At 44.1% G+C, this 16,836-nt stretch overlaps 1 protein-coding gene across 3 annotated transcripts in view; it reads right to left on the bottom strand.

Moving 5' to 3' along the window:
* The window catches only part of LOC308469318 (alpha-2-macroglobulin-like), a 63,516-nt gene that overhangs the window by 34,598 nt on the left and 12,082 nt on the right, over window positions 1-16,836 (bottom strand). For all 3 annotated transcript variants that reach the window (XM_080991565.1, XM_080991564.1, XM_080991563.1), the window contains exons 7-15: window positions 15,943-16,027; window positions 14,723-14,873; window positions 13,893-14,007; window positions 10,626-10,735; window positions 8,878-9,039; window positions 8,012-8,233; window positions 6,779-6,848; window positions 1,556-1,698; window positions 525-674 (exon numbers count right to left, since the gene is read on the bottom strand). In XM_080991565.1, the coding sequence (XP_080847691.1) occupies window positions 525-674; window positions 1,556-1,698; window positions 6,779-6,848; window positions 8,012-8,233; window positions 8,878-9,039; window positions 10,626-10,735; window positions 13,893-14,007; window positions 14,723-14,873; window positions 15,943-16,027 (1,208 nt within the window). The remainder of the gene's footprint in view (window positions 1-524; window positions 675-1,555; window positions 1,699-6,778; window positions 6,849-8,011; window positions 8,234-8,877; window positions 9,040-10,625; window positions 10,736-13,892; window positions 14,008-14,722; window positions 14,874-15,942; window positions 16,028-16,836) is intronic.

Genomic DNA, 16,836 nt, shown 5'->3' with positions numbered 1-16,836 from the left:
GTTAAGATAGTCCGTTCCACCTTAAGAGGAACAGGCTGTTGTGTGTCACATGTCTGTTTACTTTCCAGCACAGCTTGCTGGGAACTTCCGTTTGTGTATAGCTTTTGCTTATGCTGTTTGCTTGGACACGAAGGGGAGCAGACATGTTTTTCCTTTTGTCCTGATGCTGAATAAAATGCCTGTAAATATGTTTTACACAGCCTCTAATCTGCCCTTCTGTTGCGAAGAGTTCTTATCTCTGCTGTGTTGCGTGCCCAGCTTCTGAAGCTTCTGAAGCTCTGGGTCGCAGATTCATGCTGCACCAAGGACCGGAGATCGCCCGGCTGCCGGCCAGTGGGCTGGAGCCAGCTGGGGGCCTGCCAATTGCCCCTGCTCCCTTGGATGCATCCCAACAGTCAGCACACCGGACATACATGCCACACGGCTCGTGTACATGACATCAGCACACCCCATGGCACGGAAGCGCAAAAGTGGCTCTAGGAATGTTACACTTGAAGACAGCTTCAAAAGCAGATTTGACTCACAGTCTTAGGGGACATCTCCGCTTCGGGCTTCAAGAGAAAGACACTCTTATCGACAGCATGGACAGCACAAAGGGAGCCTTTGGAGGCAGCAAGATGGAGGTGAGTTTTGCTGGTAGGGAGGCCTTCAGCATCAGAGAACCACAGATTCACCTGGAGGCATAAAGGGCATTTGAAAAAATTGTGAAAACAGGTTATTTATTGGGACGGAGTGATTTTTGAAGCTGTTGTTAAAGTTGCAAAACAACAAAGCACAGGACGGAGCAATGGATAATTTCTGAAACAACAAGGGGGTATCAACCAAGGCATGGTGGAGAACAGCAACAACTGGGAAAAGGCAGACATAACATTTTACAAGGACAGGAAGAAACACCACAAAATAATTGTCACACACAGGAAGAAAAAGGATATAGTTGGGGTGCCTCACTTGTAGATTTATAAATCATTTAATGTGTCACCACAAATGGAAGTTATTAATATTGCAGTTGATGGATAAGGGATTATTATTTTGACCAGAATGTAACTGAAATTAATAAGATTTTGGAACGCAGAAGTAAAGAAAATCATCAAACCATCAAATCTTGCATCCAGGGGGCCACCTAAATTATATAATTTGGTATATGAATGATTGGCTGGGGAAACCCAGCCACATGGGCAGGGTACAAATAATAAACTTATTATTATTATTATTATTATTATTGCTTTTAGAAATTGTATTGCAATTTGGTATTGTTATAATGAGGCTATTATTGGATTGTAATTGAAAAATTAATAAAAATTATTATAGAAAGAGCATTTGAAGAGTTCATTCTATTACATGACAGCACAGAGATAATCCCTTCTGGGATTTGTTTTCTCAGCTTGGGTTGCCCTCCTCAGCTGCCAACAAGTTAATATTCTGCTGGTCCAGCTGGAAAAAATGGTGCTCTATGGATTACCAAGTGAGAACTTTGGCAAAGGTTTATGCCGGAGAGGGAACAGAGAGCCTCATGGCCATGTCTGCCCTGGGCCTCAGAGAGTCCCCACAACCTTACCTTGTTTGTGAAGCAGTTCTCCACGGTGAAATCTGCTGAATGGGCCACTAGTTCTCTACTGGGCAAAATCGTGTAGAGAAGCAAACGGGCCAATGGAGCAGTGTCCATGTCAACAGAGAGGTCCAGAGAAAACACCCCTTTGGCTGGTAGATAACGAAATGTTAGTGTAAGTTTAAAAATAGACTTGAAATGATCCTTGCATAGTTTTGCCCCTAACAACAAATCTGCCCCTAGCAACAAGCTTTCTGCTAGCAACAGGTCTTCCCCAGCAACAGAGTTTCCTTAGCAACAGACTTCTTTATTAGACAGGCTCTGAAGGAGGAGGTGTGGTTGCTACTCTGCTCAGATGGCTGCAGAGCAGGGAGGAGGAATGATTCTCTGTACAATGCTACCTCAGGTTAAGTACTTAATTCATTCCGGAGGTCCGTACTTAACCTGAAACTGTTCTTAACCTGAAGACCACTTTAGCTAATGGGGCCTTCTGCTGCTGCCGCGCCGCCAGAGCACGATTTCTGTTCTCATCCTGAAGCAAAATTCTTAACCTGAAGCACTATTTCTGGGTTAGCGGAGTCTATAACCTGAAGCATATGTAACCTGAAGTGTATGTAACCCGAGGTACCACTGTACATAGTTTTACTTTATTTTCCTTAGGCCAGCAGTTGTATAAGTTGTAATGTTAATTCTTCCATCAATGCTTAAAGCAGAACTGGAATGTGTTTATTCCCACATGTGAGCTGAACTGAGGAAGTATATTCTGGGAGACTTTCTGAGTGACATTGCTGACTGAAAAGGGAACCCCAGATGATTGGCATAGCGCACTGACACAAAATTCCCAAGGAGGAAGAGAGGGAGGAAGAGAACGATTACAATTCATGAGTGTAAAATTATATTGTCTATGAGTATAAAATTGAGGAAACTCTGAAACATGTCATGCAAGAACCGCAAGGGCACATGGAAGCATATGTGGTGGCACTGTACTAAGGTGTGGGTTTACATCATGGGTAGGCAAACTAAGGCCCAGGGGCCGGATCCGGCCCAATCACCTTCTAAATCTGGCCCGTGGATGGTCCAGGAATCAGCGTGCTTTTACATGAGTAGAATGTGTCCTTTATAAAAGATTGGGACAGGAGTTTATCTCATCTGACAAAGTTAAAAAAAGAGGAGTTGTGATATATGCAAAGGAGAGACTATCACCGAAATTAATTTTTAAAGATGAACAAGGCAGATTTTTGGCAATTGAAATTCAAGTTCAAGGAGAGAAATTTTTGATCGTAGGAATTTATGCACCGAATGAGGGGAAATCTGAATTCTTTAAAAAGTTGCATGAGACTTTATTGGACTATTTGGATTACAATCTGATTCTGATGGGGGATATGAATGGAGCAGTATCTACAAACATGGACAAGGCACAAAGACAGGTAGTTACCAAGGATGGTAGACTACCGAAAACATTTTTTGAGATGACAGACAATATGGACTTAGTGGACATTTGGAGAGTAAAGAACCCCCTGGGAAGAGAGAGAACTTTCTTTTCTGAAGCCAAGATGACATGGACTAGAATTGATCAAATATGGGTAACTAGAGATAAAGATAAAGAAAGTGGAAATCTGCCCAAAAACCTGCTCCGACCATAACGCTGTAAGGATGGAGATGAAACAAATATCAACTGGCTCCTTCAGATGGAGGATGAATGACACCTTATTTAGAGATGAAGAAGTCTATAAAAAGGCCCAAAAAACTTTGAGAGATTATTTTGAAATAAATATGAACACCAATGTAGAAAAAAGAGTAATCTGGGACGCAAGTAAAGCTTTTATGAGAGGGTTTCTGATACAACAGAATGCAATAAAGAAGAGAAGTCAAAATGAGAAGAAAGATAAAATTTTGGAGAAAATAAAAGAAAGTGAGAAGAAACTGAGAGCAAAACCAAAGTCGCAGGAGATTTTGAGAGAAATAACATTATATCAAGTACAATATATGGAAATGATGAATCAGGAAATAGAATGGAAAATTAAACAAATGAGACAAAAAACATTTGAATCAGCTAATAAATGTGGGAAATTGCTGGCCTGGCAAATGAAAAAAAGACAAAAATTAAATACTATCACAAACTTAGAAGTGGAAGGAAAGAATATACATAACCCAATTGAGATTAGAAACTGTTTCCAGAGGTATTTTAAACAATTATACACACAAGGGCCACAGAAAGAAATGGACATAGACAAATTTTTGAAGACAAATGGACTACAAAAAATCTCCCAAGAAAGCAAATTAATGTTGAACTATAAAATATCTGAACAGGAAGTAGAAGGTGCCATTCAAAATATGCAGTTGGGCAAATCTCCAGGACCGGATGGGCTGACTTCTAGATATTATAGATCTTTGAAAGCGTGGCTATTACAACCTTTGAAGGAAGTCTGTAATGAAATATTGGAAGGGAAAAGGGCACCAGAGTCGTGGAAAGAGGCGTACATTACATTTATACCAAAAACAGAGACTGAAAAGACTCAGCTTTAGAACTACCGCCCTATATCGTTATTTAATGTGGATTACAAAATTTTTGCAGACATTTTGGCCAAGAGATTGAAAAAAGTATTGATGGAAGAGATCCATAAAGACCAAGCGGGCTTTCTCCCAGGAAGACACTTGTCTGATAATTTGAGAAATATAATTGATATTTTGGAAAAACTAGAAGTGAATATAAATACTAAAGCAGTTCTGATATTTGTGGACGCGGAGAAAGCCTTTGACAACATCTCTTGGAGCTTCATGAAGAAGAACCTACAGGGGATGGGGGTAGGCCAAGGTTCTGAAAATGGTATAGGTGCAATATACTCTGAACAAAAGGCTAAATTAATTGTAAATAATGTGGTGACGGAAGAATTTAAGATAGAAAAAGGGACACGACAGGGGTGCCCAATCTCCCCACTGCTTTTTATATCGGTCCTGGAGGTTCTGCTGAATATGATTAGAAGGGACCGGTTGGTTAAAGGTATACAGGTCGGAGCCAAACAGTACAAACTGAGAGCATTTGCAGATGACTTAGTATTGACGTTACAGGAGCCAGAATCTAGTACTAAAAGGGTTTTAGAACTAACTCAAGAATTTGGTCAACTGGCAGGATTTAAACTGAACAAGTTAAAAACTAAGGTTTTAGAGAAAAATTTAACACCGATTGAAAGAGAAAGGTTTCAGAATGAGACAGGATTGCTGTGGTAAAGAAAGTGAAATACCTGGGGATTAATATGACAGCCAAAAATGGGAACTTATTTAAAGATAATTATGAAAAATGTTGGACGGAAGTGAAAAAAGATTTAGAAATCTGGTCAAATTTGAAGCTTTCACTGTTGGGTCGTATTGCTGTGATAAAAATGAATGTATTGCCTAGAATGCTGTTTTTGTTTCAAACATTGCAAATTGTGGACAAGATGGACTGTTTCAAGAAGTGGCAGAGAGATATTTCTAGATTTGTCTGGCAGGGCAAGTAGCCCAGAATAAAATTTAAGATATTAACTGATGCAAAGGAAAGGGGTGGATTTGCCCTGCCAGACTTTAAACTTTACTATGAATCAGCAGCTTTTTGCTGGTTGAAAGAATGGCTACTTCTTGAAAACACAGACATTTTGGACTTAGAAGGTTTTAACAATGTATTTGGATGGCATGCATATCTGTGGTATGACAAGGTCAAAGCGCATAAAGCATTTAAAAACCATATTGTCAGGAAAGCACTGTTTAATGTTTGGATAAGATACAAGGATTTGTTGGAAAACAAAACCCCAAGGTGGCTGTCACCGATGGAAGCGAAAGCTCTGAAAAGGCTCAATATGGAGGCCAATTGGCCGAAATATTGGGAAATTTTGGAACAAGATGGAGATAGACTGAAACTGCAGAGTTTTGAGAAACTAAAAAATAAAGTGCGAGACTGGCTTCATTATTATCAGATAATGGAGGCATATAATTTGGACAAGAAAATTGGCTTCCAGGTGGAAAAATCAAAATTAGAAACAGAACTGTTAGAACCCAAAACTAAGAATTTGTCAAGAATGTATAACTTGCTGTTGAAATGGAATACTCAGGATGAAACGGTGAAATCTGCTATGATTAAATGGGCACAAGATGTTGGACATAATATTATGTTTGCTGACTGGGAACAGTTATGGACCACAGGTATGAAGTTTACGGCATGTAATGTCCTAAGAGAGAATATTATGAAAATGATATACAGGTGGTACATGACCCCAGTCAAGCTTGCAAAAATCTATCATTTGCCCGACAATAAATGCTGGAAATGTAAGGAAAATGAAGGTACTTTCTTTCACCTTTGGTGGACGTGCCCAAGGATTAAGGCTTTCTGGGAAATGATATATAATGAACTGAAAAAGGTATTTAAACATACCTTCTTGAAGAAACCAGAGGCCTTTCTCCTAGGCATAGTCGGCCAATTGGTGCCAAAGAAGGACAGAACTTTTTTTATGTATGCCACAACAGCAGCAAGAATACTCATTGCAAAGTATTGGAAGACACAAGATTTACCCACTGTGGAAGAATGGCAGATGAAGCTGATGGACTATATGGAACTGGCAGAAATGACTGGCAGAATCCAAGACCAGGGAGAAGAGTCGGTGGAAGAAGATTGGAAGAAATTCAAAGATTATCTACAGAAATATTGTAAAATTAATGAATGTTAGAATGATGTTGGATAGTAATTAAGTGGTTTCCAGCTGTAATGCTTTAAGGGAATATGAAAAAAGGGTTATAAATAGGTAAAAATTTAATATTATTACTTTTAAAGGATTTGCTGAACCAACAGATTGAAGTGGAATACAAAAAAGGGAGGTATGAGGAGGTCCGGGAAATAAGTCAAAAGAAAATAAGTAATGGAAAATCTGTGTGTTTTTAACTATTTTTATTTTGTATTTTTGTCTTTTTTTTCCATTTGTATTGTAATATTTTAAAAAATCTTAATAAATATCTTATAAAAAAAGGAAAAGAATGTGTCCTTTTATTTAAATTGCATCTCTGGGTTATTTGTGGGGCATAGGAATTCGTTCATTATTTTTTCCCAAAATATAGTCCGGCCCCCCACAAGATCTGAGGGACAGTGGACCGGCCCCCTGCTGAAAAGTTTTGCTGACCCCTGGTTTACGTAATCACCTGGGTTTATAAAAAATTGGAAAGGTCACCAAGAATGAAGGGAGGAAATGGGAATGGAGTGCCACTTACCGGTACCTTCTCTGTGCTCCACAGGCAGAACGTGGGTCCCTGATCGCACAATGACCCCCTTAGCCATCACCTGCATGGAAGGCGGAAAACGCCTGATAAAAGCATAAGAACACAACAGCCTGCTAGGTCCATCTGAACTAGGTCCATCTACTCTCACTGTGGCCACCCATTTGCCTATAAGCTGGAGGAGGATGGAGGAGGCAAAATATATGGTTACACTGATATGCCAGCAGTTCTTACACACAGGGAGTGTTCTGGCTTCCAGAAACAATCTCCCTCCTGGTAGTACAACATGAATTGCCATTACGCTTGAGCCTATCTTTGCAATTAGAAATCAAACATAGTTTGGCAGCTGAAAATGGATTTGAATGAGCACTATTCAAAGTCCTTTCCTTAAAAAAAACAAGAAACAGTCAGTTCACAAAGGCCTGTTAGAATAAAGCAGCTGGCAGACGGACGACAAGGGAGCCAGTCTAACTTCTCTATGAAGGGAGTAATAATAATAATAATAATAATAATAATAATAATAATAATTGTCAGGTGCAGGTGGTGGTTGCTCATGAGTAACCAGGCAGGACTCTGACCTGTCTTTTACAGGTTTTATTGTGCAAACTATTTACAGTGCAGAACCACAAAGTTCATGTCCGTCTTAGTCACTTGCAGAATCCGGGAGTGGCCCCTTCTGGCTTCTCCCCCAGCATAAGAACTTCGGCACCCCAAGCCTCCGCCTCCCCTCTTTGCGTTTCACCCCTCTGCGCAATCTGGGTGACGGAAGGGGCGTGCGTCTTTCCTGGCCAGCCTGGCTAGGTGAGGCGGTGGGGCTCTCAGCAGCATCCTCGAGCCCTTTCCTCACTTGGCTGGCCCCTTCCCCTTGTTCTCCACTGGAGGTGTGGCTTTTCCCACTGCTGAAGGAGGAACTGCTCCTCAGGAGTTTCTAAAGTTCTCTGTATCCCTGCGGCCTCCCGGCTTCCCTCCCCTGTTCCGATGGCAGTCCCCTGATAATAATAATAATAATAATAATAATAATAATAATAATAATATAATATTCATACCCTGCCCAACTGGCTGGGTTTCCCCAGCCACTCTGGGTGACTTCCAACAGAATATTAAAAATACGATAAAACATCAAACATTAAAAACGTCCCTAAATAGGGTTCCAAACGTTGGGAGCAGCCACTGAGAAGGCCCACTCCCAAGTCCCTACCAAAGAAAGGCCCCTCTGTCCAGGCTTACCAAATAGTAAAAGACCATCTCCTGCTCTTTTACGACAGCTGAATTCAGAATATAATGGACCCGGAGCGTCTGAGTCTGACCACAGCTTAAGGTCCCAGGAACACGCTCAATGTGGAGGTAGCTTTGGCTTGGTGAGTAGAAACGCCCCGCTGAATGAGATGCGCTCTGGTGTTGGGGACTGATCCAGCCTTGTTCACACGCAGAGTTCGATTTATAAGTTGCCTGGCAAACAGAAAGAAAGAGGAAAATGGCAGGTGCTCAGGGACTGGAGAAAATAAATCCTTGTTGTTCCTGTATTAGGGAATCATTGGTGCCTTGGGGACTATAAGATCAACTTTGTGATATTACACCAGCTCGAGACTCATCTCAGACCTATTTGCATGCCCAGAAACCAACACACACCTTTAGGAGAAAATAAGAGTCAGACCTATCAACCCAACAGCCATTTCTGCTATCACATACACAGTCCCAGCCCTTGGCGGGGGGTATTTTTCTAGTCCCAATACATTTCCTGGAGGCGTATTCAGGATTCAGAAATGGAAAAAGCAAGAATGAAATTAACGGGAAATGACAAACCCAGAAAAGGTGATGAAGGAGAAAGAGAAAAGAAAAAAGTAGGAGCCACAGGAAACTGAATCTCAAAGCATTTTTTTAAATTTCAACCAATCCAATTGATATTGGAGAGGTTGGGTGGCCACCTGTCATGGATGCTTTAGCTGAGATTCCTGAACTGCAGGGGGTTGGACTAGATGACCCCTGGGTCCCTTCCAACTTTAAGACTCTTACGATTCTATGATATTCCCGTGTTTTGTGCTTGCGAAGAATAAATCTGCCTTATTTAGTTCTCAATCCCCTTGAACACTCACCTGGATCCTGAGTTCAGGAGCTGTGAAGTTATCAGTGTCTATGGAAAAACGGGCTCGTCCCTGGTCATCAGTTACGTAGTTGGTGCGGGTTCCAGTTAGATGTACCCTAATCTGAATTGTTTCATTGGCAATTGGCACTTTGGCAGCATCCAAAAGCTTCACCTAGCAGGGCAAAAACAATACATATAGCAGTTTGGTCTGATGATGATGATGATGATGATTACAGTGGTACCTCTGGTCGCAACATGAGCAGAACGCAACCCACGTCTGCGCATGCATGGGTCGCGATTCACCACTTCTACGCATGCGTGTGATGTCATTTTGCGCGTCTGCGCATGTGCGAGCGGCGAAACCCAGAAGTAACCCTTTCCGGTACTTCCAGGTCGCCGTGGGGCATAACCTGAAAAGACATAACCTGAACTGACATAACCTGAACCGAATGTAAGAAGAGGTAATGTAAAGGTAAAGGGACCCCTGACCATTAGGTCCATTCGTGACCGACTCTGGGATTGCGGCGTTCGTCTTGCTTTATTGGCCGAGGGAGCCAGTGTACAACTTCCGTGTCATGTGGCCAGCATGACTAAGCCGCTTCTGGCGAACCAGAGCAGCACACGGAAATGCCATTTACCTTCCTGCTGGAGCGGAACCTATTTATCTACTTGCACTTTGATGTGCTTTCGAACTGCTAGGTGGGCAGGAGCAGGGACCGAGCAACGGGAGCTCACCCCGTCATGGGGATTTGAACCGCCAACCTTCTGATTGGCAAGTCCTAGGCTCTGTGGTTTAACCCACAGTGCCATCCGCGTCCCAAGAAGGGGTAAGACTGTATAAAATTTTATTTATACCCCGCCCTCCCTGGCCAGGGCCGGGCTCAGAGCGGCTAACACCAAATACAGTGGTGCCCCGCAAGACGAATGCCTCGCAAGACGAAAAACTCACTAGACAAAAGAGTTTTCCGTTTTTTGAGTCGTTCCGCAAGACAAATTTCCCTATGGGCTTGCTTCGCAAGACGAAACGTCTTGCAAGTTCTTGCGAGTTTGTTTCCTTTTTCTTAAAGCCGCTAAGCTGCTAATAGCCGTGCTTCGCAAGACGAAAAAACCGCAAGCCGAAGAGACTCGCGGAACGGATTAATTTCGTCTTGCGAGGCACCACTGTATGAATTACAATAAAACGTAACAGAAAAAAATACAACAACAAACAGTTAATTAAAATACGGCTTAAAATAGAGCTTAAAATGCAGCCTCATTTTAGCAGTAGCCCATATGAATTGGGAGGAAGATGAGTGGTGGAGCTAGCTGTTCCGGCGCCCGGAGTGGTGTGCACCTGGGGGTGGGGCTAGCCGCCCATGGGGGTGAGGTGAACGTCCCGGGGAGTGCGTGTCCCAGGGGTGTGCCGCCCGCGCTGAGCATCCCAGGGGGGTGGCACAGTGATGTCACACTCCCCCTCGGGAATGACACCCGGGGGGCCACACCCACCTTGCTCCGCCTCTGAGGGAGATGGCTGTCTGTAGGGGGAGTGCTATAAGTTCAGGTGGGTGAGGATGGAGATGAAGGTTGAGGACACACAAATTGCATCAGGATTCCAGAGGTGGCACCTCAGAGGTCAGGATGGGAGATGAGGGGTGGGGGCTGAATTGCTAACCACCCTGGCCCATCCTCCTGTTCCAGTGCATACGGGAAACATTTGTCTTTAAAACAAACATTCAGCTGTGGGGTCGTGCGCAGTGGGGATCTCTCAGCCTGCCTTACCTGCCCAGTAAAGGGGATCCCAGACTTGTAGTAAGAGTCCACATTCTCAAAGGTGATTGTGCTGAGAGTCGTAATGATCATGGTGGAAGCCGTGCCTGTCAATTCCACCCCTGCCAAATAGCCAAAAAGAGGTAGGTACATATAAGCACACATGGTGGGACTGCTCAGAGGTGGCTGAATTGTGGAATAAGGCATTTGCTGAGATCTCTTTGGTAAACAAACAAACAAACAAACAAACTGCTACTCTATCTTTCCACCTGGCAATTTTGAACCTATATGGAAACAGAATGGGATTTGAAAAGTAAATAACTTATTTCTCATCTCTTAAGAGCAGCTCAGGGCTGTGTTGCCAAATCCTAGAATATCCTTAATCTTAATATTTGGGATTTCTGGTATTTAAGGGTTTCACAAATTGCCCGTCTTGAAAAAGTACCCAAAGTGCAGAGCTTGAATGAATAATTTCTTTCCGAATTTCTTTTCAACGTGTGGCATGATTTTCTTATGCAAATATTCTTATACAAACATTGAGGCACATGGTCATTGCCGTTTGCATATGCAAATGCCTGGTCTATATGGAACCTTTATTCTCAATAAAGATGGAACTCACAGGTGGAGAATACTTTTATTTTTATAAATCTTTATTATTGTAAAGGGTATCCGTATAGGAGATAAAACTTTGTTGTCCTTTTTGGAGATGCGCTGTATCTTTGCACTTTCACCCTTCTAGGCTGTGACACTTCATGGTTTGCATTACCTGTTGGGATTTTGACTACATGCCATTCTGTGTGCCTTCCTAGAGAGGTGTATCAGTCTCCTTCATTAGTAACTTATAGTCAGTGCTTTTCTTCTTTAAAAAAATGTTTAGGGGTACTTTCATTTTGGCTGCTCCCCCTCGCCCCCTTCCTGCCCCCAACCCCTGCACGAGGGACTCGAGGCGGCAGCGGTGGCGCTGAGAGGACAGGAAGGCCCCCAGCAATGGCAGGGTTGCTTGAGCAAGGAGGGGTAAGCACTCCCCGGCTGGCGCTAGCCCGGCAAGAGGAGGAGGAGGAGGAGCAGTAGCGTCGCCTCCACCGCTGTGGTGGTCACGTGGGGTTGCTATAAGGAATTATGCAAAAATGAAGTAAGCCATTGTGTCAGCCATTGTTTTGACTGGGTTTGAGTCATTTGACATGATTTCTGATCAATCCAAGCCTCTACATCTCTGCCCCATTTTCTCTATGCCTGACAGTCACGTACACAGACTGGTTGCTTCACCAGGCATCCTGAGTACATAAAGATAGGAGGTAGCTTTGATGTTTGTTGTTGTTTAGTCGTTTAGTCGTGTCCGACTCTTCGTGACCCCCTGGACCAGAGCACGCCAGGCACTCCTGTCTTCCACTGCCTCCCGCAGTTTGGTCAAACTCATGCTGGTAGCTTCGAGAACACTATCCAACCATCTCGTCCTCTGTCGTCCCCTTCTCCTTGTGCCCTCCATCTTTCCCAACATCAGGGTCATTTCCAGGGAGTCTTCTCTTCTCCTGAGGTGCCCAAAGTCTTGGAGCCTCAGCTTCAGGATCTGTCCTTCCAGTGAGCACTCAGGACTGATTTCCTTCAGAACGGAGAGGTTTGATCTTCTTGCAGACCATGGGACTCTCAAGAGTCTCCTCCAGCACCATAATTCAAAAGCATCAATTCTTTGGCAATCAGCCTTCTTTATGGTCCATCACTACTGGGAAAACCATAGCTTTTACTATACGGACCTTTGTTGGCAACGTGATGTCTCTACTTTTTAAGATGCTGTCTAGGGTTGTCATTGCTTTTCTCCCAAGAAGCAAGCGTCTTTTAATTTCGTGGCTGCTGTCACCAGCTCTGATGTAGCTTTCGTTAATCTTAGGGCCAGGAAACAGAGTTCACATGCAAGTGATAAAAATGCCTGTCTTTCCTGTTTTCTGCCTGTTTATGACCTCTGGGTTTTGCTAAATGCATTCCTCCTTGGTTCCTGTTTTATTTAGCCTAAACATGTATGCATGCTCAAGTAGTTCTCTGTAGTTAAGAAGCTTCCTCTGACCTGTTTTTTTATGATTTAGTATTTTTATTTTCTTATTGTTATTATAAATTTTATTAGTATTTTCCACACAACAACACAAAACAGTATCAAAAAATAACAATACACAAAACACAAAAACTGACATTCAAAAAAAAAAATTCCATATCTTACAAGTTAATAATATAAACACTAAAAAGAAAAACAAACACTGACTTCCACCAATCCCACAGCACCTCCTTTACCTCTCATTGTGTCTTCCTGTTTTCCTTTTCAGCTTCCTCTGATCTGACTTTGTTCCCACGTGGGGATTTTTTGAAATGCTCAGAGGAAAGCTGATTGGTTCTTACAAACGCTGTGTTAAAGTTCTTTTGTTAATAAAAACGGCCTGGGCCAGGGAGTGGCTATCGCACTTGCTCCCAGAGTCTTGCTGTTCAAGTCTAGGATCTATTGAATTAATCAGGGTCCAGTTCTTCCTTTGCCTTCAGAACGCAACACACCACAGCCGCCCCAGACTCCCCTGCCTGGGCACCAGCAGGGAGAATGACAGAGCTCCAGTCCGAGCTACTACTGCTAAGACAGCTGGCATGTCGGTTGGTCCATCGGTCGGTCAGGGCAACACAAAATGTTTAGGGGTATGCGTCCCCCTGCATCCCCCCAGAAAAAAGCACTACTTATTAGAGACATTGCCAAACCAACCCTGTTTTTCCTAAGCATTTGATGGCTTAAAGACCTGCCCCTGAAATTGTTAGGTTTTCAGAGCGGGTGTGAAATATACTGGGAATCAAGACTGGATTTCATGCTCTTTATTCAGCTCATAGTGGTGAGGAGGAATGGGAGTTCCCCCAGAATGTCTGCTTTATATACATTGTTTACACAATGGGCCCCACGTGATTGGCTAATTCTGGGATTCACCTGTAGGCCAATCAGGTTGCGGATTCACTTCCACCTGGAGATGGATTGGATGGCTCCTGTGGACCAATCAGACTGCTGCATCCTGGACCCTATTGTTCTAGGACCAATCAGACTGCTGCATTGTGAATCCTATTGCTCTAGGGCCAATCAAACTGCTGCCTTTTGGATCCTATTCAACTCAGTACATAACAGGGTGATTGCTTTTAGGAGTTTTGAAACATTTCCAGAAGGTTTTTCTTACATGTTATAGCTGAATGGTTTTAAAACTAACATGCTGGGCTCCTTTGGAAGACTGGCGGGAGATAAATTTAATAAATAAAATGAAATACCTGTGCCTTCCTCTGTGATCTTGCCTTCCACCTTTAGGTTCATCTCATATCCCTCCCGCTTCAGATGAAAAATATTGGTTTTCACCACCTGAGAGAGGCAGCCGTGCCCATTTGCCTGAACCGGAAGACAGAGAGTTGTAGCAGCTACCAATGAGAATTGCTTCATTATATAAAACAAGGTGTTTGAGGTCAAGCCAGTCAGGTTCACACAATAGCCATTGATCTACGCACACTCATTCATTTATATCTGTCCGTTTATACAAGGCTGGCAATATTTCAAGAGGAAAAATCCGGACATTTGTTGAGCTTTCCTTGGGCAATCGCCAAAAAAGTTGACAATCACTCGCTCTCCCCCCAGTTATCCGCTATCACCAAGCAGCCCACAGCAGATCGAAAGCCAGAGCCAGAGATGCCGGTGCATGAATTAAAAAATAATAATAATAACCCCCACAAAACTAGGACATTTGCTTTAATTTTTTTAAAATCCCCCCCCCCAGATGGGCATGTAGGCCCCCCAGATACTTTCTGGACAAAGGGATCAAATGTTCTTCAGGTTTTTGAAGAGACTTCAGAGAGGGACAACAGGCACCAACAAAATGAGCAAATATATATTCCTGCAGCCATATCCACCATTTCAATCATTTTGGCTCATCTGAGGGGATGGCGTTTCCCTCTTCTCCTGCTGAATGCCATTCCGGGGTTTCTCCCAGAGCCTTGGGACTCCCCTTGAGTAAATCAGGATGAATGCCCAATTATAACAGGTCACCCGGGAAGGCCAACTCCCCAAAAGTATTTTAAACTTCATTTTCAGCGTCCGCTTTGGGTCTCACCTCTCCACTGAACTCTTCACATATTCCTTCCGACGCTTCTCTGTGACAGCCCCCTCCGGAACTGGAATAAACACGCCAGCCTCTGTGTTCATTATATTTCCGGCAAACACGGGCCTTCACCTGCCCAGCGACAGGCTTCCCGTACGTGTACCTGTAGTCAGGAAACAGCCACAGCATCACTTGAAAGATGACATCAATATACAGTGGTACCTTGGAAGTCAAACGGAATCTGTTCTGGAAGTCCATTTGACTTCCAAAATGTCTGGAAACCAAGGTTCTCTTATGGTGGCAATGGTGAGAGGTTCTGGAATGGAGTTCAAGGGAGTTCTGGGTGAAATAAGCCCAGCATAAGCGGCCCAGCATTGTGAGGAATTCAATACAACTATGGCAACCAAAAAAACGAAGATCATGGCCATTGGGCCCATCACCTCCTGGCAAATAGAAGGGGAAGAAATGGAGGCAGGGAGAGATTTTACTTTCTCGGGCTCTATGATCACTGCAGATGGTGACAGCAGTCACGAAATTAAAAGACGATTGCTCCTTGGGAGAAAGGCGATGGCAAACCTAGACAGCATCTTAAAAAGCAGAGACATCACCTTGCCAACAAAGGCCCGTATAGTTAAAGCCATGGTTTTCCCAGTAGTGATGTATGGAAGTGAGAGCTGGACCATAAAGAAGGCTTATCGCCGAAGAATTGATGCTTTTGAATTATGGTGCTGGAGGAGACTTCTGAGAGTCCCATGGACTGCAAGAAGATCAAACCTCTCCATTCTGAAGGAAATCAGCCCTGAGTGCTCACTGGAAGGACAGATCGTGAAGCTGAGGCTCCAATACTTTGGCCACCTCATGAGAAGACTCCCTGGAAAAGACCCTGATGTTGGGAAAGATGGAGGGCACAAGGAGAAGGGGACGACAGAGGACGAGATGGTTGGACAGTGTTCTCGAAGCTACAAACATGAGTCTGACCAAACTGCGGGAGGCAGTGGAAGACAGGAGTGCCTGGCGTGCTCTGGTCCATGGGGTCACGAAGAGTCGGACATGACTAAACAACTAAACAACAACAACAACATGGCAATCATTCCATCGGAGCTAGGGTGGTGCGGCCAAGGCTGGTGAAGGGGATTGGAGGAGAGGTTAGCTGGTGCTAGCAACATCACCCAAGTTCTCAATTCACGTGGTCCCACATCTCTGGGAGAGAAGCTCAGGCTGCTCTCACTTACAGGCCACAGACGGTCACTTCGAGTTCCTCAGCCACAAATGTTATCTCCTTGGGTGCCTTCACCAAAACTTTGAACTTGGGCAGCACTGTAAGAAGGAAAGGAACACGGGGATGAAAAACAACATAATCAGCCTGAGCACAGAAAGGAGGCAAATGCGTGCAGCGTTAACACCCCACAACAGATTTTTTTTCCCCATTAGGTTTCCAGGGAAGCCCCCAAACCAGAGGTGCCATCTTCTCAAGACAGGGGGGCCCGACGCGACATTCTGACATCAAGCGGGCGATCTCACAAGGAGCCAGGGGCAGAGCCAAACACCCTCTGAACACTGAGGGAGTTTGCCCCCCTCAGAAAACCCCACACATTTTTTGAGGGGGGGACGAAAGTGCCTCAGTCCCTAGGAGCTGGCGCATATGCCCCGAACTAAGTTTTGGATCCAGCACAGAGCAAGAGCTGTTCCTGTCTCCAGCCTCCAGGATCCGCCCTACTCACACAGCCAACTCTCCCATACCCAGCCACCCATGTGAACCAGGAAGTGACCTCTCCAGACAACGGAACAACTCTTCATGTTTTTGTGGCTGCGATCTCCTGGCTGTTAGGCAGTTGAATGTGCATGCATACTCCTTCCATTTCCCTCTGTGCGGCCCCGGGCACTGGCAACTCATGCTATGTCACTGTTTGTGGGGCATGGGGGGGCAGGGCGGAGGAAAGCCCTGATGCACTTGCTTCCAGTAGCAGGACCAGTTCGCTGAACCTGGCCATCGGGCCAGATATTTTGGGAAGCTATTCACTATGCATTTGCACGCCTCTCGAGTTATCTAAGAACCCAATTTTGCACAATCCTTTTGCAGGCTTCTGTCTATGTTTCAATCCAACTGGGCCCAATTTTAAATAAAG

This window comes from Podarcis pityusensis (genome assembly GCF_964106645.2).
Source record: "Podarcis pityusensis genome assembly, chromosome: 2".
NCBI classification, from domain to species: Eukaryota; Metazoa; Chordata; class Lepidosauria; order Squamata; family Lacertidae; genus Podarcis; species Podarcis pityusensis.
The sequence above is the reverse complement of the archived record's forward strand: the minus strand, read 5'-3'. Positions and strand labels throughout refer to the sequence as shown.